The sequence below is a fragment of the Pelobates fuscus genome, chromosome 4 (assembly GCF_036172605.1).
Source record: "Pelobates fuscus isolate aPelFus1 chromosome 4, aPelFus1.pri, whole genome shotgun sequence".
NCBI lineage: Eukaryota > Metazoa > Chordata > Amphibia > Anura > Pelobatidae > Pelobates > Pelobates fuscus.
This window is the reverse complement of record NC_086320.1, coordinates 297,310,916-297,334,012: the sequence shown is the minus strand read 5'-3', so window position 1 is coordinate 297,334,012 and position 23,097 is coordinate 297,310,916. Positions and strand designations below refer to the sequence as shown.

The 23,097-nt window shown below is 41.1% G+C and overlaps 1 protein-coding gene across 2 annotated transcripts in view; it reads right to left on the bottom strand.

Annotated features, from left to right (window-relative positions):
• CNOT10 (CCR4-NOT transcription complex subunit 10) overlaps nucleotides 1-23,097 on the bottom strand; it is a 99,159-nt gene that overhangs the window by 23,228 nt on the left and 52,834 nt on the right. For both annotated transcript variants that reach the window (XM_063452220.1, XM_063452221.1), the window contains one exon: nucleotides 5,561-5,674. In XM_063452220.1, coding sequence (XP_063308290.1) covers nucleotides 5,561-5,674 — 114 coding nt within the window. The remainder of the gene's footprint in view (nucleotides 1-5,560; nucleotides 5,675-23,097) is intronic.

The following is a 23,097-nucleotide window of genomic DNA, read 5'->3' as shown; positions in this document are numbered from 1 at the left end:
TTTGTTTTTGTGTGGTGTGACTCAGTCACTGTTCTTATATTAAACCACACTGACTGATGATCACTGGATCCTAAACTTTCACCTACAGTAATATCTGATACCAAATCTCCATTTGTTAACACTAAATCTAGTATGGCCTCTTTACGAGTTGGCTCCTCAACGACTTGTTTTAGAGACAATCCCAGTAGGGAGTTTAGAATATGTGTGCTTCTGGCACAAGTAGCTATTTTTGTTTTCCAATTCACATCAGGAAGATTAAAGTCACCCATGGTGATAACTTCCCCCTTCATTGTCATTTTAGCTATTTCTTCAACTAGTAGATTATCTAACTCTTCAATTTGTCCTCGGGGCCTATAAATCACACCTACACGAACTACTGTGTGATTACCAAATTCAGCGTTCAAAATCAGCAGGGGATCAAATACTTTTTTCCCCTTACTGTACATGTGTATATGAGCGTAGGTTGTACCTTGGTGCATATTCTGGATTCTTGTATGTGAATTCACGCAATCGTCATCTGTGTAAAATAAACAGTTTGTTTTGGGGGTTTTTAGGACTCCTCCCTCCTTACTTGATTCTTCTATTTTCTGTCAGTCTTGTTTCTTATCTGTACTCATGTCGTTTTAACCCCAGTATCACAACTCAACTTTGAATTTTAGGTGTTTTTTAGTCCAAAACCCTTTAGACTTGAAAAACGGAGGTTCTCCCGAAAGCTTGCGATTCCAACATTTTGTTTGTCCAATAAAAAAAATATAATAACTTTGGTATTACAAGACACACATTTCATCTTTTATTTTACATCTAAGAAGAGAAAAATAAGTAGCAAGAGAGGAGAGAACGGACAACAGCTCAATTAGCCTCCGGCTCAGATCTCAAGCTGGTTTTAGCTCAATTTGTGCCATTACAGAGAGAACACATCTGAAGCATATCAGACTGGTCCCACCCATACGGGCAGTCCAGAACCGAAATGCCAGCAAGTTCCCTCTGCACAAAAGATACGGCAATCCCAGAAGATCGTTTAAACCTTGTAAGGCAGGTGTTCCCAACCTGTGGTACGCATGCCCCCACTGGTACAATTCAGTTCCCCTGGGGGTACGAAAAAAATTTTTTCCAAAAATTCTGTAACGGCAGAACTGACATCCGCAGGGCTGATCATGTGCAGCTGCACACTGATCCGTGCCCTAAATTTGCTTGGCAGCCAAGTGATGTAACCCTCAGTTTACATTCTCCCTGTGTCGCGGCTTAATGGAGGACTGACAGAGGCTTCGCATGGGAGGCTGGGACAAAGTAGAGTACACCTCCTGTCAGGCACGCAGGCAGGAAGAGAGGAGCTCACACAGCATGGTAGGCTGGGGGAGAGATGATCGTGCCCCAACGCACCCAAGATATCCACCCTTCCCACTGCCACACAGCCACCCTCCCCCACTGTCACATATCCACACACTGCCCCCCTCCCCACTGTCACACATCCACCCACTCACAACCACACCACACACTGCCCTATCACCCGGTCACACATATCCTGTCACTCTCCCACAATGCCCCACCACACTGTCACCTTTCAACACCCCTGTCATCGACCCACATTGTCCCCACTGTCACTGTCTCATACACTGCTCCCCCTCCCCCCACACTGCCACCATCCCCAGTTTCCCTTGTCAATACATGGTCACCATCCCCACTGTCACACTCCAACACACTGCCACTATCCCCAGTTTCACTTTCCAAAACACTGCCCCATAACACCACACTACCCCTCACACACATGCACAGTCCCCACTGACGTTCTCCTACAATCTGCCCAACCACACTGTCACCATCCCCACTGTCACTCTCCTACTCACTGCCCCTCCACATGGCCCCCATCCCTACGGTCACTTTCCCACACACTGTCACAGTTAACAACTAGACCAGGACCCTTCTGATCTACAGTGAGTGCTGGGAGGAAGTGAGAGCCGGTCACTTCCTCCCAGCTGACCCAGAGCTAGTCTCACAGGAAACCGATAAGAGGGGGCGGACAGGGAGAAAAGCAAGCCCTAAATTCCAAACAGCCCCAGCCAGCAGGAGCCCCCCTCTTGCACCCACAAGTTAGACAACTAGGGGTTGGCTAAATTGTTTAATTGTATGTGTGTATCTGCGCGCGAGTCAGTGGGTATCTGCATGTCTGTATCTGCATGTGTGGCAGTGTTTGTATCTGTGTAACTGTATAGGTGTCCGTGTTTGTATATTTGTGTAAATGGATGTGGCAGTGTATGTATTTGTGTATCTGTATTTTCTAATATGTGTCAATTTGTATCTGTGTCAGTCTGTATGTGTGGCAGTGTTTGTGTAACTACATGTGTGGAAATGTGTCTGTGCAACTGCATGTGTGGCAGTGTTTGTATCTGTGTGTCTGTATCTACATATGTGTCAGTGTTTGTATCTGTTTCTGTATCAGTGGCAGTGTTTGTATGTGTGATAGTGTATGTATCGATGTGTATAACTGTAAATGCGGCAGTGTTTTTCTGTGTCTGTACATCTGTATGCATGTCAGTGTGTGTGTGTATCGGTGTGTCTGTATCTGCATGCGCGTCAGTGCTTGTATCTGTGCAACTGCATGTGTGTCAGCGTGTGTATCGATGTGCCGGTGCAACTGCATGTGTCAGTGTTTGTATGTGTGTGTCAGTGTATGCATCTGTGTGTGTTATTGTTTGCATGTGTGGTAATGTTTGTATCTGTGCATCTGCATGTGTGGCAGTGTGTGTGTCTGGATCTGAATGTGTGTCAGTGTGATTATCTGAAATCTGCACTGTAGAGTATGTATATGTTATACAGTGCAGATACAAACACTGACACATTCAGATGCACAGATACACACACACACACACACACACACACACACACACACACACACACACACACACACAGACATTCACAAAGACACAGATACAAACACATGCACCATGCACAAACATTACCACATATGTGTATACATAGATCCAAACACTGACACACATAGATGTACATACACTTCAATACAAACACTGGCACCATGCAAATCCACAGATCCAAACAATGACAGACATACAGATGCACACTGACACACATGTAGATACAGAGACACATATACAAACATTGACACACATGCAGATGCAGTGTTACATACGTATAACTGGGGCAAAGGAAAAGCAGGGAGTCTAGGGCAGAGAAAAGGGAGAGACGGGGCAGAGAAACATGTATACATTTGAAATAACAGCAATTCTAATAATTGCAAACATTTCGCTACTATGAGGGATACAATTTATGGAAATTGGCTGTCAAGGGGTACTCAAGTTAAAAAAAAAAAAAAAAAAAAGGATGGCAACCACCATTTAAGGTATCATCACTGAGGTATAGATAAAATCCCTCTAGGAACCGTGAGCAAGGGGTTCACGTCTGGATTACCCTTTACACTTAAGTATTAAGGGGTAATCCAGACGTGGACCCCTTGCTCACGGTGCCTAGAGGGATATTGGCTATACCTCACTGATGATGCCTAACAAGGTTAAAACGATCGTCTGGGGTTGCTGTATCTCTCGAGCAGAGAGCCAGCCTGTATTTTGGATCTGTTTTGCTCTATTGGGTGGAATCAGTCTGAGATGCATGGCCTGGTTCTCTCTGTAATGGCACAAGATGAGCTAAAACTGAGCGGGGACCCATAAAAAGGCAGGCTAATTTAGCTGCTGTTGTCTGTTCTCAGCACTACTGCGACTTGTTTTTTGCTCTACTTTATTTTACATCTGCATCACTGGACTAATACAGCTACAATCTCTAACAATGTATATATATTTTTTTTCTTTAAACACAAATTAGTACCGTACTTGCACAAACTGTTGAAATGAACACTGAATTTTAACCCCAATAGAGCGAGTTCTAAGTCGTTGAGGAAATAGTGTTCTATTATACAGGGTGGGCCAAAATTGAGAGTAGGATTTGGCAGGTAAATCATATTTGTTAATAGTTCAATATAATTAAAAAGTTATTGACTCCTCAAACACTACTCAGTTTTGGCACACCCTGTGTAAATGAGGCTATGACTTTAGGTTTTATACTTCAATTATGCTTGAAAACTTGCCATTTGCTATACTGAAATATACTGCCTCAATAATATGTATTGACTATTAAAGATGCACAACCTAATCCTCTAGCATCCCATAGTATCTCGCCAGACATATCTATAATGAGATTATATATATGGATAGCACATATCCACACACAGATTACCTGCTCTTAACCTTTATGAAGTAGTCAAAAAAAAAAAAAAATGTAATCCTCCTCTGGAACATACCGGAATAGTAAATTTACATTACTTCTCCATTACTGGGCATCAGCAATCTGTACCAGTGGGAAGCAGTTTACTTAAATGTTGACCTCGATGCTGGGAGTACCTTGCCTGCTCCTTCACCTATGGCAATAAATTAACTGTACATCCACAAGAACACAAAAGATGCATTAGACTTTCTTGCATTTGCCATACCATTATAGATCACTCTGAACTTGCTCGTTTGACTTAACAATGGTATGCAAATATGCAGAGATGGATGGTTAGTGTTAAGTATGCATGGAATGTCAAGTAAATGTGTGTGTGTGGGGGGGGGGGGGGGGGGGGGTAGAAAGGAGGAAGGAGGGATGCTAAACCATTACACTGCAGTTTGCCATCTCTGATAGATAATGCATCAGTGCATCAGCTGTATGTAAATAACAATTAAATATAAAAATATACAAACTACCATGTATTGATTGTATAAAGGGGGAGGAACATTTTTTGATTTTATGAAAGATTATGCCTTTAACTATTAAATTACCAATGAAATGCATGTTTTTAGTGACCGCTTCACTTCCATTTGTGTTCCATTGCACAGGACAGTGCTAGGTTAGTACAAAGTGTGCCATGGTTCTTGGGAGCCTTATTGTCACATGTATTGCATGAATAAGTTTCCTTGCTACTGTATACACATTGCTTTGCTGTGAGATTTGACACTAAGCCAAACTTCTAAAGGTCTTAAATATTTGCATTAAGTCCTTAGAAAACTCATTGCTTACCAACATTTTACATATTTTATAAATATTCATTTATATAACAGAGTCATGTGATCAGAGTTTACTTGCCATGGTTTTTCCCATACATTTTCACCACACTTTTCTCTTAGTGACATAACTTTCATTAATCCGTGAAAAACGTGGCAGAATGTAATGGTACACAAAAGTGACCTTGACAGGGAAACTGTTCTTGAAGGATTTAAGTCTGTAAAACAGCAAGCTTACAGCCAAAGTAAACCTAGGAATAGTCATGGCAAACTTTGAAGTAGCTATGCCCACATCCTTTAATTTAACCGAAAACATTCTTATGTTACAGGTTTTTACAGTAACCACCAGAATATTTTTTATCAGGGTGATGCCAGGTTTTGAATAGACATGTGGCTTTACACACCTGAGGTATGGTTTCAGTGTGCTTAATCAGGAAAAAGCTCATTTTCAATAATTATTTCAGAGGGTTTGATTAATGCAGATTGTGCAGAGTATTGAGAAACTTGACACTTACTTTAGGGATCCTGACAAACGAGGCTGCTGGAGAAGCTTTTCTGCATGGTTCAAACCCATGAGGTTATCACCCAAAGCCAGAGCGACATAGGCACTACAAGCAAGGACAGAACACCTGCGAAAAGAACAGGAACATATGAAGAAAATGTCAGTGCTTAGCTGAAGGACCGCATAGTCAGGATAATTCAATAATATATTTATACCTTCAAATAACAGTTTGGCTACAGTTCCACCTCGGCTATTTTAGCCTGACTTTTTGAATGTGGCTTTCAATTCATGTTTAGGGAATACACCATTCCGTTTGCAGGAAGTTGCAAGTTCCATTGAACACCTGAATGTTTTCACACTTTACAGCTTTGTTAAGGGTTTACTATATCCAGTTTTTCTGTAATTTTTTCTTCTTTTTAATATGCCCCATTTGGCACTACTGACTCTGTACACCCATTATTTATTTAATTTATTTTTCAATAAAACAAGAACACCCTATTAAATAGGCAAAAAATGTAATCCAGCTCAGACAAGGTCCTCCTCCCTAGTTTTCACTCCTTGTCTGATGTCACAAGCATGCAAGAGCTCTGAGCATGGGAGGGGGTGTGTGATATAGACCTGTAAGTCCAGAACAGAGTACCAGGCTGTTCCAGGAGTGAAACTAGCCACTGGCACAAACAAAAGTTATATCAAATAGAAACTATGCACACAAACTCCTACCACCGTGACCACTTCTTAAAGCAGAAGTGCACATGGTGTTTGCAGAATCTGAAATGTAAAACAGAATTTAAATACTCAACACCTAAAATTAAAATGAACTGAATAAATAGAAGGCTAGATTTAGTTAAGGAGTAGAACAAATGTTTCTTAAATCCCATTCTAGTAAAACACCTGCACATTGCATACACAAAAGTGAGAAAATAAAATGATTCCATGTGTTCTGTGTACATTAATGGAAAGTACATCCAGATTTACATAAGTCACATTTCAGGGGGAGAATTTTTCATACAGTGAATAATTGTTTTTGGGACGTGTGCTCCTTTACATCAAACACCTTTAAAAGTTTTTCGAACATGACATCCTTCTTACATTCTCATAACTGCCTCATACATCAGGAGATGGGAAACCATTAGTAACTGTTGGTATATGAAAAAGTGGCAAAATAATATTTACTTTATATGTTATAAGTATACGGATAAAGAAGCTATGGTCACATTTGGTCTCCACATTGTACATCTGTAGGTTTATTAAACGGGTCACTTGAAGCACTAAAACCACTTCAACTACATGAAATGATTTTGGTACCAAGAATGTACAGCTGTCACACTGTTCAATTATCTGCTATTTGGGAATTATGACCTTTTTAAGGCCACACCTTGCCTGGTTGGTTATCACACAGCCTCCCTACAAACGTTTTTTTTTAATATAATTCCATATTCGCTCCTATTTTATGTTCAGTATGTCAGATCCCACTTGTATTTACATTAGAACTAGCAAGGTGGTGGGTGCTTGCATGTGTGCGGGCATTCTGGTCTTACTGCTCAGACCTGTGAATAAAGCGGCAGAAAACACTAGCCCCTGCCAGGAACTTCCGGTGTTATTTGAGGGTTTATAATGATGTTTGTCCATAATGTTTGATTTTAATAAGAATCAAGTGATTAATCACTTAAAGGCTGAGGCAGTTATACAAGTTGTGATCAAAACAAAACGTAAACAAAACTTTGAATTTGCGCTATATGTCTGTTCAACCAGAATATCACCTCTTTCATATTAAATGCACCAACACTTATATATCATTTTGTTCAGGCGAAACAGGCCTTTGATATCAAAATATTAATACATAAAAATGTAATTCATAAAATATTTAAAAAATTGAGAAAGCTATTTAGTTAATTTTCTAGTTCTGCGTGGCATTTTAACTGTGAATGTCACAATACTGTTAGCTGTTACTGCAATAAAGTACACATATATGTATTCAGCGTTGAGTCACAAGTAAAGTAGTACCCCCTATGTATATGTTTTATGGCGTTTTGTATAGTTACAGGGTCAAATATAGCATCTTACATTTTTCAGTTTATGCACATTGAAATTTGCCAGACTGGTTATGTTGCCTTTGATACCAAATGGAAGCCCAGGAATGAGAATTACCCCCATGATAGCATACCATTTGCATAAGTAGAGTACTCAAGGCATTACAAATGGTGTATGTCTAGTCTTTTTTTAGTAGCCACTTAGTCACACTGGCCATAAGGTCTCAAAGGCAACAATCAATCTGGCAAATTTCTAGGTGAAAAAAATTAAATGCAAGCCTTATATTTGACTCTAACTTTTGAAAGCACCATAAAACCTGTACATGGGGGGGTACTTTTATACTCAGGAGACTTTGCTGAATACAATTATTAGTGTTTCAAAACAGTAAAACGTATCATAACAATATCGTCAGTGAAAGTACCATTTGTGTGTGAAAAAGGCAAAAAAATGGCACTTTCTCTGACGATATCGTTGTGATACATTTCACTGTTTTGAAACACTAATATTTATGTTCAGTGAAGTCTCCCATGTAAAACAGTACACCCATGTTCAGGTTTTATGGGGTCTTGGAAAGTTTCAGGGTTATATATAGGGCCTGCAAACCAAATTCTGTGGACTTTCTGCCTGGGTTGTCAGGCAGGTCCCTCAAACCATAATTAATAAGATAATTATTTTAAAATATTACATAAATATATATGTAAAATTTAAATTTTTATACATACGTATGTATATATGTAATTTTTAAATATATACATAGATTAATATCAATAGTTAGAATGAATTTGTACATGTATATATTTATTTTAAATTATATATTAAAAACTATAAATATATATTTAATATCATTCTAAGTCTATTTTAATATTAAAATATATAATACACTTCGAGACCGTGTATGTGTGTGTATATGTCAATCATTTAACCCCTTAAGGACCAGACTGTTTTGGCCATGTTGTACGTTAAGGACCAGGGCCGTTTTAAAACTTTTGTTGTGTTTGTGTTTAGCTGTAATTTTGCTCTCTCTCATTTACTGTTCCCATACAAGTTATTTTTTTTTCCAGGACAAGAAGGGCTTTCTTTACATGCCATTATTTGTATCATGTCATAATTTACTTTAAAAACATAAAATATGGTTATCTTGAACGGGAAAGAGGGCATAACCCATGAAAAGCCAGGGAAAATATACAACTGAACAGGCACATTGATGAACAGGGGTTCTGCCACAGGCACCAAGTCTGTAGTTTAAACACACACATATATATATATATATATATATCTCAACTAAACAGCTGTCCATGAGTGGTTCACTGGCATTGCACCTCTTCCTGAGTTGTGTTTCAAAGCTGTTGAATGCAGCAGACACATACGCCACGGAATCCATGTATAAAGTGGGCATGGGCCCATTCCAACTGAAAGTTTCAAGGTTCTCAACTTCGTATTCTTTGATTTTATTTGGAATACTGAAATGGCCACCTGAGTTCAAGAATACATGAACTTAAAACCATTCTAATATTTAGGCAGCAAATTTCTCTTAAAAAATTCTGCTGCCCTTTAACTATACCATATTTGAAGTTGGGATGTCAATGGGATCAGGCGTTACAATAGATTCTATAAAAAATAGACAATTTTTGCCATATTGGTTTCCATTTTTAGTTCATAAACCCAATAAATACTAGTGCTTGGTTGCCTCATTTTACACCTTTCAGAGGATTTACAGAAATGTTTTTTTGCTAGATTAGATTACTAACACACAAATTTTTTTTTCTCAATTGTATTTTGAACCCCATAAAGGCATTATGCATTAAAATGTACTTAAGATAAATGGAAATGGGAGGCAAAAAAAAAAAAAAAAATCACCATAAGGAGCCTCTGATTCAAGACTACGGGATTTTTTTTATTATCCCATAAATAAACTACATAGATTAGGCCTTAGCTACATATCTACTAATCATAAAAAGTGCAACTACTCAATAAGTTGATACCTGTTACAGAGTAGTGGCTAACTGCAGATTTACAGCGACCGACAACACAAGTGTGTGGTTATGGTACATGTGCAGGTAAATAAAAGGATGTCAAAGGGTGATTTTCTACCTGGGGTCTACTAGGTGCCCACTGTAGTGGTTATGGTGCTTGAAATGTTTCATTGATATAGTTCCGACTTTCCACTATTGATATGTTGGGAGGAGAGCTGCAGAGAGAGTCTCTCTGCTCAGCCCCTTTGTCAACCATCAATATTTTTCATTTTATTCTCCAAAACCACCAATGCATTTTCCCATGACATTCTTCAAAGTTATGTATCACAGGGCTCGACAAATCCCAGGCACCAGGTCGCTATGGCGACTAGAAATTTTGCCCTGGCGCCTGAGATTTGAAGCCCTTTAGCTAAAGGAAGGAAACAATGGAGCCGGCTGATCGCCCTAAGGAGCGTGGAGGTGGCCTCCCTGGGGATCGTGTGCAGGCGGCCGCCCTGTGGATCGCGTGCAGGCGGCAGGCTGGGGCAGCGCTTGAGGGAGCAATGATCTTCCTGCAGCTCCTCTGTTCCCTCACGCTGTGTAATGATGCCTGGGACCGGAATAGGACGTAATTTCGGCCCTGGCATCAATGCAGAGAGGAACTGCAGAAAGATCACTGCTCCCTCGCACACAGGAATCGAAGCCCCACTGGACCCCAGGGTTAAGTCCACTTAGCTCTCCCAAAAGGTAGGGAGGCTGGGTGGATTCAAATTAAAAAGGAAAATGTCAATTTGTATGCGTGTGTCTGAGTGTATGCATGTATGTGTTTAGGTACCTGCATCCCACCGATCACAAGAGAGGTGTTTTTACGCATCTTCTTTCCCATGCCGTGCCAGTTTTCCGCAGTTTGTCCTGGCTTCATGGCTGAGAATCAATCTTTAAGATCTCAGCTAAAGATATAGTGCATGTTCTCTATGGGTAACATTCAGCAGCTCCATGCAGCCCGTGCAGCACTGACACAGGACTCTCTAATGGCCGTGTGAGTGACTGTCACTAGAGGTTTTACTAGGCAGCCATGTGAACACTGCCTTTTCTCTGAAAAGGCAGCATTTACATTGAAAAGGCTACAGGCACCAAAACAACTACATTAAGCTGTAGTGGTTCTGGTGACTACAGTGTCCCTATAAGAATTGTGTATTTCTTGTAATTTAAAAAAAAAAAAAAAAAAAAAGAACCCCCAAAAAAATAAATCTGTCTCCTAGCTTTTTTAGCTGGCTCCTAGATTCCAAGCAAATTTGTCAAGCCCTGATGTATCCGATCCGATACACATACATACAAGTCAATAGTGGTGAAAGTCAACAGGTCCTTCGTCAAACTGTATGCACACATATATGTTACCCTGATATTTCAGAGTGCTCTGTATAAAATACTTCGAATGACCAGACACCGAGGTCCTTTTCTCTTTCAGATCTCAGATTTTGCCAGCTAGTTTGTTTTACAAGCTTGCATAAGCAAACATAAGCCTCAGAGACCATCATTTAAACTTGTAAGACCAAAATCAAATTACACAGCTACCATATTGAAGAGATGATTCTGTAGGTGAGGGCGGTTAATACAGGGCGTTTCATTAACTGAAATCATATTTCAACGATTAGTAGCCCTTTAAGGAAACTGCTCTCAAAGTAAATTCAGCCTTTCACACTTGCATGAATAATTTAAAATGCTTGTTTCATAACATTACATGTCATTAATAACCCACATACTTGCTTGCTGCTTGTTTTCATCTTAAATGGAAGAGCACATCCAATGAAACATTAGGCTACTTACACCCTCTCTTCCTGCATTATCGCAACTCCCCATTAGGAACATATACTCACGGCACAACAATGTTTTCCTCCCATAAGTCTCTGCTGTAGTTTATGTTGGCACCTCATAAATAAATTGTTTTGTAAGCACAAGATCTCGAGAACAAGTGAGAAAAACATGTCTTGTGTTTGGCCCAAGGTGATAAGACTTGAGATTTACCATGTCCTTTTCCTGAATCACACAAAAAAGAAAGAAAAATCCCTGCAAGGAAATACAAGCCACACATTCACTCCTTCAAAGAATCCCGCAACAGGATGTGCGCACATTAAGTTAATCTGGAGAACCGGATCTTTAATAGAAACCTTGCATTTAATGTGCTGGATGCTACACTAATTGCAGTGTTGCCATTAAATGTAGAATGGCCACACTATGTTCATTTTTACAGTTTTCATCTCTAATATAATCCAGTAATCTTCTCTGGAGTCCAAGTACTAAAGAAACCTGGTTAAAACGGAGTTAATTAAAACGATTAACAAGTCGGTCCCTGTTCATCCATCACCAATATTATTTTGAATTGACTTTAGAAATGCGCTTTAACATACACATTTTTTTTTCTTTTTAACTTTATTACTATATACAGTATATCAGATTTATGATTACTATTATGTACAAAGTGCCAACAAATGCCAAAGCACGGTTGAATCCCCTTTTTTTCCGTCATGGTTTGAGATACTTACTCCCCACTGTCAATGTTGAGGTTAATGCTTGTTAATCAACCTGTTGCTACGGAGTGCTTTATGTTAAAATTATTAAAAAATTTGTATAAAAAAAAAAAAAAAAAAAATTTAAAAAGTGCTCCCAAAACACATTTGCTCCATGATTGCACCTATGGTGTTTATTACGTTTTGTACTAACTATTCAGAATACAGAAAAGTAGAGAGAAGGAAAAAAAAAAGCATATTAAGATAAAAAAGACTGACGCGCTGAACGGTCACACATCTTGAGCGCTCTGTGAGAAAGTGCTCTAAAGCGGCTAAAATTACAATTTAAGCTGAAATCACACTGCCGACGTGTCCTGGAGGTAGAAGGACCCAGCAGTATCGGTCTTACTCATGTACCTGACCGAGACCGGCGGCGACAGTAAGAGAAGACGCGCAGCCTACAAGAGGCTCATGCAGGGGAGGCAGCCGATCCCTCGACATGCAGTTACACATGAAGCCTGAAGACTCCCTCTCACCCCACACCCCCTGCCGGTGAGGGATATCCCGGCACCATCAAGTGGTGAAGCGGTAGTGAGTTCCAGCAGCACCCCATACTGCACCCAAAATGGCAGAGGCCATGTGCAGCCCTGCACCTTCTCTCTAGGAAAAGCTGGATATCCTGTTTGCCAACTGGCTTGCTACACTAACCTATCGCCTGGACACTGCTGAGGGAGCCAGGCGCACACTTGCCAAGCGTCCTACCACACGACAACCCACCTCGACACAAGGAAACCCTACCAGAGTCCACCCAAACGATGGGAACGCAAGCTATCCCGACCCAGTCAGCAGAGGTGGACCAAGCACCAGCAAGTGAACAACCCTTGCCAAGAAGCAGCAAGTGCAAGCCAGACAGAAGCACGACCCTCACTGGGACCGACACCACGACTGCCTCTATTGCACCGTCTCCATAATGCCACCATAACACAAGGGGTCCCACACGGCAGGAGTCCAAACGCCACTGGCAGAACAACAACCGGTTGGACTGTGTTGGAAGACCGCAGGGCATAGGCTGAGTGGGGATAATTTATCCTGAAAGTGGGTACAGGGTCCTGTCTCCATACAATTTCCCCCTGCGGGACGTTACCACCGCTAACCACAACAGACTGAGATGAATTCTCTATTAATGAACCCATATCTTATTCATATTTCCGAAACCTCATATCACGGACTACAATGTGGTGCTTGATACCAAGTTCACTTCTGCAATACCGCACGCTTACATATGTAGAATCAGTCTGTTTGGCTAGAAGCATCTTGTTTAATATAATGCAGTCACAGTTACACTACTGTATCTTCATGTTCTCTCCTCAGTATAACGGCTTTACTTACCAATAAGACAGGCTCTGAATATTTCACAATTAAGCCAGAGTTATAAAAAATAAAAATGTGCAGATTATATGTCTGGTAGACTAAATACGCTGACCTTTCTTCTTGTAATGCTGCCAATATAATGTTATATTTCATGCACGACCAAAATAAAGAATTATTTAAAAAAAAATACAAAAAAATATAAACTCATAATCCATTCTTTGCAAATACGATTTAAAGGACATTGCAGGTATTTTTTTTTTTTTTTTTTTTTTTTTTTTATAAATAGCATGTTTGGCAACCTGACTTGCTAGATTTGCTGTGCTCATATCAAAGCCAGTGAGTTCAACAACGATGAGGGCCAGACGGACAGAATTCATTTCCTATTATTCTTAATACATATCTCAGTGATAGAGCTGTTGAATTGATTGTTACTTATGAACTTATTAACTGCTAATCATACATGATGGCAATAATATCTTTGCTTCAGAGAGCACATTCAGGTAATCCCTGCTCCAGAACACCCAAACCCCCTTGGGAGCGATTTAAAATTGAAGGAATAAATAAACTTAGAAAAAATGAATAAGGACCAGAGGCTGCAAAATGCACCTTTAAAGACATTGTTTCCCCCATCGATGTGCAGGATGTAAGTTAAGTTTGAAACATGAGCCTAGGGGGTGGTCTGTAGGAAGCTGAGGGGATCATGTTTGCAAGCCTTGTGTGGAGCTGTCAGGCCAGTCCTGAGAACACTAAACGTGACGGTCGGTAGGTGGGCTATTACAGCTGCAACCTTCTGGTAACTGTCAAGCCCACTTTTGGGCCAGCAGTAAGTCATGGATTTCATGGCACGGCCTGGGGTGTATTTATTCCCAGGAGGCTGGCACTTTAATTATGCAGCAAACAGGTCACAAAGCCCTTCGTGCAAGTGCTGCTATGTCCCTTCCTGGATGTCACATTGAATCCGAACTCACACAAATGCTTTTAATAATAGGGCAAGTTCATTCCAATTCTGCAAGGAGTTTACAGAGGAGAGAAGGGAGGGAGAGAGAGGGAAAAAAAACCACAGGGAAATCCACATCAAGGTGTAACATTAATGCCATTTCACCAATGAGGCTTAGCAGCCTGCAACTTAACATTGCCAAAACCACTTCCATCAATAATTGGAAATCCAGACAAGAGAATTGCTTTCAGAACAAAAGGCTGTTAGGAAATATAGATCTTTGTAATTTCTTTCCAATTGGAACTAAATGATACTTCAGAGGAACAACTTTTTTGTTCTGTCCACTTAGGTGAGGTTTCATTCTTCCCTTCAAAAAGATCAGCCCACATTGATGTTACTCATGTCCTGTATTTGTGTTGTCCACTAAAGGGAAACTCTTTTTTCAATTACTGAAAATTGAATTACATTGAATGTACCATTGCATCTGTGTGTTATATATTGTTGTTTTATTATTATTATTAATTATTATTATTATGGTGCTGCTGGGTTAAATTCATACAACATACAATATCCAGCACACTCACTTCACTAAACTGCAATTCCAAAGCTCACATATTGTAATAGTTTTAAAAATATATAAATTAAAAAAAAAAATCTCACCTTGGCAAAAATAATAGGGGTTTAGTTACAGTATATGATCACACATTGCATAAACCTGCCACAATGCCAACATACCCCATTTTTAGCAGATCCTACTCTTGCATCCTAATGCCGGCTCTTATGAGATTAACCCGCTTACTTGGGAAAAGCTTCTTCCTGGGACTCTCTGCAGGTCAAGGTTAAATAGGGTCCTAAAATAAGGCACAGGGAGGGGTACAAAACCTAAAATATATTTATAGAGGAAACCACTCACCGGAACATGCATACTTAATAAGGCCAATTCATAAAGTTTTCCACCCATCACTGTCACAGAAGCCTCATTCCAGAGCCCTGTTTAAAGGACCACTCTAGGCACCCAGACCACTTCAGCTTAATGAAGTGGTCTGGGTGCCAGGTCCAGCTAGGTTTAACCCATCTTTTTTATAAACATCGCAGTTTCAGAGAAACTGCTATGTTTATAAATGGGTTAAGCCTTCCCCCTAATCCTCTAGTGGCTGTCTTATTGAAAGCCGCTAGAGGCGCTTGCGTGATTCTCACTGTGAAAATCAGTGAGAGCACACAAGCGTCCATAGGAAAGCATTGTAAATGCTTTCCTATGCGACCGGCTGAATGCGCGCGCAGCTCTTGCCGCGCGTGCGCATTTAGCCGACGGGGCGGAGAGCTCCCCGCCCAGCGCTGGAAAAGGGTAAGTTTTACCCCTTTTCCCCTTTCCAGAGCCGGGCGGGAGGGGGACCCTGAGGGTGGGGGCTCCCTCTGGGCACTCTAGTGCCAGGAAAACGAGTATGTTTTCCTGGCACTAGAGTGGTCCTTTAAGTTTGCACTGCAATGTATGATCATATACTGTAACTAAACCCCCATCACTTTCATTATGGTTAGGCGTTTTAAAAAAACAAAACCTGCTGTTTAGTGAATGAGTGAGTGCGCTGGATCTTGTATCTTGTATGAACTTCTCCTGCATGGTTTTAGTGCCCGCTGTACAGCTCAAGTGTCCAATTATGCACCTGTACTGTGCTGCCTGGGGACAATTCCCTGGTATCAGGACCTCACTTCCACACTCACCTACCTTGCACTCCCACGCCATGGTGACCTCGTCGGAGCGCAACCCCCTGGCAGCACGTTCGTCTTAAACACCCACGTTCATGCGAACAGCACTTCTGTTCATGCGAACACCACTAACCAGACACAGAAGGCAGAACTCCATGCGTACAAACGCCACTCACCTATACTGCAGGCAGAATTCCATTGGTATGGACATCGGCTCCCAAACACAGCAATAACAGAAGTCTGAACGCTGCTGCTTCCACGTGCGACCACGCAGAAGATTGAACTTCAGGAGAAGCAAAGGGCGCGCCACAACACAAAGCCTATAAAAGTACAGGAGGTGGAGACCATGGAGACAACCCATTTTCCCTATTTAAGTCGCACACACCCTTGACTCTTCACTCCGTTGCACTGTGGTCCTGATTGTTTAAAGACCTTTAGAGACTGTCATGTTGTATCCTGATCTTGACCCTTGCATGTATTATCACTTCTGAACCTGTGCAGCCTGTCCCGACCTTTGGCTTCCCCGACTACGCTCTTCGTCTGATACTTTGGTACTGCAAACTTGGTCCATTGCCTTCAGCACCTATCTGCATCTTGGTCTCCATCCACTAAACTGTGAAAACGACACCTGGACACCAACGTTTGACACCAAAATCGGGGCTGTCACCATGGAAGGTCTGGAACCCGCCCACAGTTTATTTCTAAGATGCCTGGTTCGTGCACATGCTATCAGGACCCCTGAACATACACTAGGCTTTTGATTACCCACATGATTTGTGGTCAGATAAACTGTGTTTCTGACAAACGTGTCAAGATGGCCACCCCTGCAGAGCAAGGGTAAACCAGGAAATACACTGAAAAAGAGGTATTGCAAATAAACAGTTTTGTTTTCTACTGCATAGCCTATAAAAAATAAATAAAAACTCAGCATGCGCAGTATCTTAAAGGAGCACTGCACATAAAAAAGCATTACTCAATGCTTTCCTATGGACGTCAGCGATTTTCACATTGAGGATTGCTGAAGCAGCCTCTAGTGGCTGTCAGTGAGACAGCCACTAGAGGCTGGATTAACCCTCAATGTAAACATTGCTGTTTCTCTGAAACTGCTATGTTTACAGCTGCAGGGTTAAAACTAGGGGGAACTGTCACCCAGACCACTTCATTGAGCTGTAGTGGTCTGGGTGCCTATAGTGGTCCTTTAACGAAATGACACAAGCAACTGTAAATGGAGATGGCTATTCTCAGAGTAAAAGGAAACTATTAGAAAAGGGTAATAGGTGAATAAACATTGCTTGAACACACAGCTTAATGCATATTTAACTGCATTTTAACCTTTGCATTTGCAACACACTGTGTTACAACTGTTAAACTTATTCCATTTACTTTAGAACTAAATAATGCAAGGTCGTTGCACAAAGAATGTGAAACCTACATTTAAAAAAAATAGAAAAATAAAATAACTTATTTATAAAATTTTAAAATAATGTGTCAAGGTTTGTTTTCTACCAGAAGCTGAAAGCATTTATCAGTAATGTTAGTGAAAGAAACCTTGAAAGATTTGGCTGTGCTCTGCTTTACTGGGACCACACATACATACAAAAAACCTTTCAAAAAGAGAAATGCGCCACGTGTCTGAGAAAGATTGCAGCGAATTCTAAGCAACAGTGTTTTGCAAGATGAAATGTCAGATCAGCTAAGTGTTTGCTTAACCAAGTTAGACAGACTTCTGGAGCAGAAGAACCACTAGCAGAAGTAGCACTTACAAATTGAATAATCCTTAACAATAATGCCTTCGGAACACCCATTCAAAGTACTGCTGCCTCCGAGGCGTTTCAAGGTTTAATTCAACTTTGCTTCTAAACGTACAAGCAAACTCAGCTAAGAAGAATGCAAGTTAACAAAAACAATCATGCAAGGCTGCTACAAGTTACTTTATTTTTCTAGCAGAAAACCATTTTCATTTAAAAAAAAAAAATAATAATTTTATTATTGCTTTGCCCATAATGCAACGGGTAACCAAAATAAGAAAAATTCTATCCACTCTAAAAATGTCCAATACCAACATCCATATTATAAAATATAAATAACTATTTAAAAGTATAAAAAAGCCAAGATAATAGATTTAAGTGTGATTTACACTTAAAGGGATGCTATAAGTACCAAAACAACTTCAGATTGATGGATTAGGTTTGGTGTATAGATCAGGCCTCTGCAGTTCCACTGCTCAATTCTCTTCCATTTAGGAGTTAAATCACTTTGCTTATGTAGCACTAGTCACAACTCCCCTATCTCCCTAAACTTCCTGTAAAGAGAGTGTGACGAGAGCAATCTCGCCACATTGCATTGGAGAAGCCTGGCTGCCCGCCTGCTGCCTTTGGACTATGGCCCTGGGAGATTGGGCCCTTTAAAAACAGTATTCGGCCATACCAGAGTGTATGTCACTCATTCTGGCCCTTTAAATACAGTGGGGTCATTTGGTACTTGCCCTGTGTGAGCTGTGGTAACCCAGATAGCTATGCCATGGAGCCTATTCGTGTGATTAAAGACTTTGGCTCCATGGCGATTAAACTGTATTCGGTTGGTCTGAGTGCCATTCACCTAATAATGTGCACTCAGACCTGAGCTATCTGGCGGATATGTGAAATGTCTGTGTTATGTGTAAAATGTGACTTTATGTATTTTAAAGTGTTTTATGTCGTTTTGCAACCATGTGGTTAATGGAGTCTGCCTCTAGTCCTGGATAATTGGATTACTTCCCCCCATTGTCTCCAGGATAGAGGGCCCTGTAAAACCATGCTTCCAGAAGGTCAAATGCACATTTGTACTAACTTTTGAACCCCTGGTCCAATTCGTATGATTTTTGAGTATGTTGTTCCCCTGAATGGATTGATTGTGAATATGTATTTTTATGCGAATGTGATGTATATTTTGGGAGTTATGAATGTTGTGTAAAAACTGTATTTTCCCTACCTATGATAATTGTATTTTCCTGTGTGTACAGATAATTAGTTTACAGGTAGAGGGGAGGGCTATGTGTGGGATGTAACTATTGTGTGATTGGTTAATGTACGTTACTGTGTGTGTCCCTCCCCTTCATGGGAGCACCTAATAAAAAGGGCTGCAAGCTAGCAGCCAGAGAGTTCTATTTTTACCCTCAACTTGAGTCCTGTCTCTTATTGGGGGAATCTGCTATAAGGGATTGCTATGCTAGGCATATTCCCATGCTATAATCACTGAGCTCTTGTAAGAGCTTGTTCCTGCTTCGTTCTGAAGGGAGATAGCTGCAGCCTGCGGTGCTTATGGTGTCTGGTGGAGTGCTTGGAGTCCTCTGGAAGCGCTAGGAGCATGCATTAACGGAGGTACCCAGTCGGGGTGCCAGGTGATCCGTTACAGAGAGATCTAATGTTTAAACGTTATTGGTCAATATGTTTGATTTAGAATCTCCAATCTACTTCTCTGTTAAAAGCCTGCGAGAGCCTTTTTTTTGTGTGATTAAATGTTTAATTAATAGTGCAGAAGATAAAAACGTTGAAAGGTCGACACACTGTGCTTTAAGATCTGATTGAAAATGAAACCTGCAGTCAAAAGCTCTGCCATAGAGCTAAGCCCGGCCATGCAGGTAGATGTTCATTGGCTGACAGCGCTCAGGTGATACTTTCAACCAAACTACAGGACCTGCACTGCAGGGCTTAGCTCAGTGGAGCCAGCAGAATCTCCTTCCAGGTGTTTTTGTATCCAAGCGAGGCAGAAAAGGGTGCCCAGTTGACCCTAACTACATTATCAAACCAGTCACAAGGCACCAAACAGGGCTGTATTGCTTGCGTTGCATGGAGTGTTATTTTAAAACACAACTTTAATTCAGCGTCACTGTCCACAGTGCTACTAGAAACAAACATTTCCATTTCTAAGACACAGCAGTTCTCATACTAGACACTATGCAGCAAAACTAGCACATGAAGAGAGGCTTTTGTGCTTATTTATTACATTCCAAGTAGAAATAAGCATGTAGAAAAAGAGTATCAGGAGAAGTGACAGCCAATAGATACTAAATACCCAAGGAGGACTAAGACACAAATAAATGATGTGTTACAATCCAAATACAGTGAAGGGGGATATATTAACAGCATCTGAATTTAAGCCCCCCCACCCCTTCCACCCCAAAAAAGGAAGTCAAAAGAAAAAGCCTGACGTAAAATGTGATTTTACACAACTTTCCAAATTCTTAAAAAAAAAAAAAAATGAGATTAGGAGTTAAATATAAACAGCATAGAACTTCTTTGAGGAGGAGCATTTAAAATTAACATAACATTGTTACATCACAACATAGGGGGAGGGGGAGTGGGGGGGGAGTTGAAATCATCCATTTGAGCTATGAAAAGGAGACCTAGAAAGCATATCAAGTAGCTCCATCCTCACTGACATTCCTGTAGACAGTGCAGCAAGTTTTAGATTGTGCTGCTAGGTTACACTGGCTGTGCATAGTAAACACCACACAACAAATCCAAACTGCCCAGTCATGGAACCAAGAACTCCAGACCTGCAAATCCGCCTGGTTGCTTAGAATGTCATAGGCTTATGGCCTATTTATAAATACATCGTATGAGGGTTTCTTTTTTGTACAATAAAGCCAGTTTGTCATCGTTCATAGTGTGATACTGATGCTACAGAAAAGAGTTGTGTATTATCAATATTTTACTAAGCAAAGATGTGTTTAAGATTTTTTTATTTTTTGTTGTTAATTTAAGAAAAAAATTCTATATATTCAAGTAACATTTAAATTACAGAGTGGGTGGGGCAGGGCCTGACCATCATGGCGGAGAGGCGTGTTTTCCGCGAGCTCCCTCACAAACTTGGCAAAACAAGAAAAACATGGCTCATACAAGCGACACAAACGGCAATTCCAGACACCCACAACAGAGGGCACACGATGTCGAGCGACCCGATGGGGGTCAGCTGGAACCACAATCAACATTGTGGCCTAGTACGCGATAGGCGGGGGAGGCGGCCGCTCCGCTGACTTTGAGGAATCCTGAAGCTGCTCACTGCACAAACCAGCCCTGTTAACCACCCCCCCCCCCCCCCCCCACGGCCTCCCACTCCTACAAAGCGAACACAGTTAATTAACTCCCATCAAGTGAGCCGGCGCCCGCGCAGTCGCCCAAAATCCACAATCACCCCAACGGGGCGCCAACGCGGACCTGCCTACCCATCTTAACCCCTTAAGGACCAAACTTCTGGAATAAAATGGAATCATGACGTGTCAGACATGTCATGTGTCCTTAAGGGGTTAACGCGGGTCCACCACACACGACCAGAGACCGACCACACGCTCCCAAATCACCTTGGTAGAAGGGACACACAATACAGTGCCAACCACAGGCACGGAAAAGACCCAGGGGACCTAGTCCGGGACAGGAGCTGTGCCGCCCGACGGCAGACATGGTGCAGCGGACTTTGGGACTGGCGGAACACGTGCATATTGAAGGGAGTACTCTAGGTGCCCTGGGGTGATAGCCTACCAGCAGTGGGCATCGGCTGATCAACCCAATATATAGCCTGTCAGGGTAGTGCATAATGGTGGAAGGACAGTTCTGCACAATGCGATTAACCTGTTGGCTTATGCCTACTCTTGCCTTCCCTCTCTTTCTTTGAAAACCAAATTGATTGCAACTTAGTCCTGTAACCCCACTGTAGCAAAATTACAGTCTACATCACCTTGTCTTTTTCGAACATGTTCCTTTTTTCAAACATGTAGCCTTACTTAGCATTCACTTGTTCTAACCGTAGAAATGCACAAATAAGGCGAATGCCTCTACTCAACCTATAGCGTGAACACTCTTAAACTACCTAAAATCTTAGTCGAAACTAGTACTACGTCTCTAGACAGGATAGCTGCAGTTCAATACCTTATGTCTCTATAAACTTGTGACCACTCAGATCTTATGTTTAGATCCTAATTAATATAGGGCCCTAGCATGATCCTCAATATTAGCCTGTTCAAAATCTATGTGTAATCTATACTATAGAATTCTCCCATCTAAGCTTGTATTCACATGACTCAGTATCAGCAGTGTCAATATGACAAACCAGACTCTATAGCAGGTTAGAACGGATACTGAGAATTGTCTTGAAACCATCATATAATAAAATATAAAATGTGCATTGTTAATATCTGCCTAACACATGTTTATGTATGTTGAATTGATGGGTGAGCAACCGCTGTTGTGGCATTGCAAGCCTAAGTGTTCTTTCGCAAGAACAATAAAATAAAGAATTAAAAAAAAAAAAAAAATAAAAAGTGGGTGAATGGACTAGTAAAAAAAATACATTTGTATCCAATGGTATAAATTAAAAGATCACTACAGTGTCAGGAAAACAAACCCATTTTCCTGACACTATAGTGCCCTAAGGGTGCCCTCATCCTCAGGGTCCCCCCCTCCCTTGGCGCTGAAGTTAAAACCCCTTCAGCAGCTTACCTTAACCCAGTGCCAGGCTCCTTTGGCGCTGGTGACCTCTCCTCCCCCGCCGAAGTCCGCTCCTGAGTGGAGCAGAATGCTTTTCTATGGATGTTCTGCATGCTGGATGCGAATTTCGCAACCGGCATCGCAGATGCGCCTCTAGCGGCTGTCCGGAAGACAGATTGAATTAACCCTGCTATGTAAACGTGGCAGTTTCTCTGAAACTGCTATGTTTACATCTGAAGGGTTAAAACCTGAGGGACCTGGCACCCACACCACATCATTGAGATGAAGTAGTCTGGGTGACTATAGTGTCCCTTTAAGATTGTTTGCTAGATTTATTATACTCAAAATTACTAATTGGCTGTAGCAGTGGCACAAATACCTAAAAAAAATCATTCATGCATGTGCTCTAAAACAAAATGTTAATCTGTATCAGGAACTAACAATATAAATTAAAAAATAAATCATTTACTGCACCCACTATGATATGGACCCTACTATTAGCACGCCGCTGTAGCATGATGGTTAATAGTACAAGGGGTAAGCAGGATCAGCTACCTAATCACTCCCATAGCTGATGGAGATAA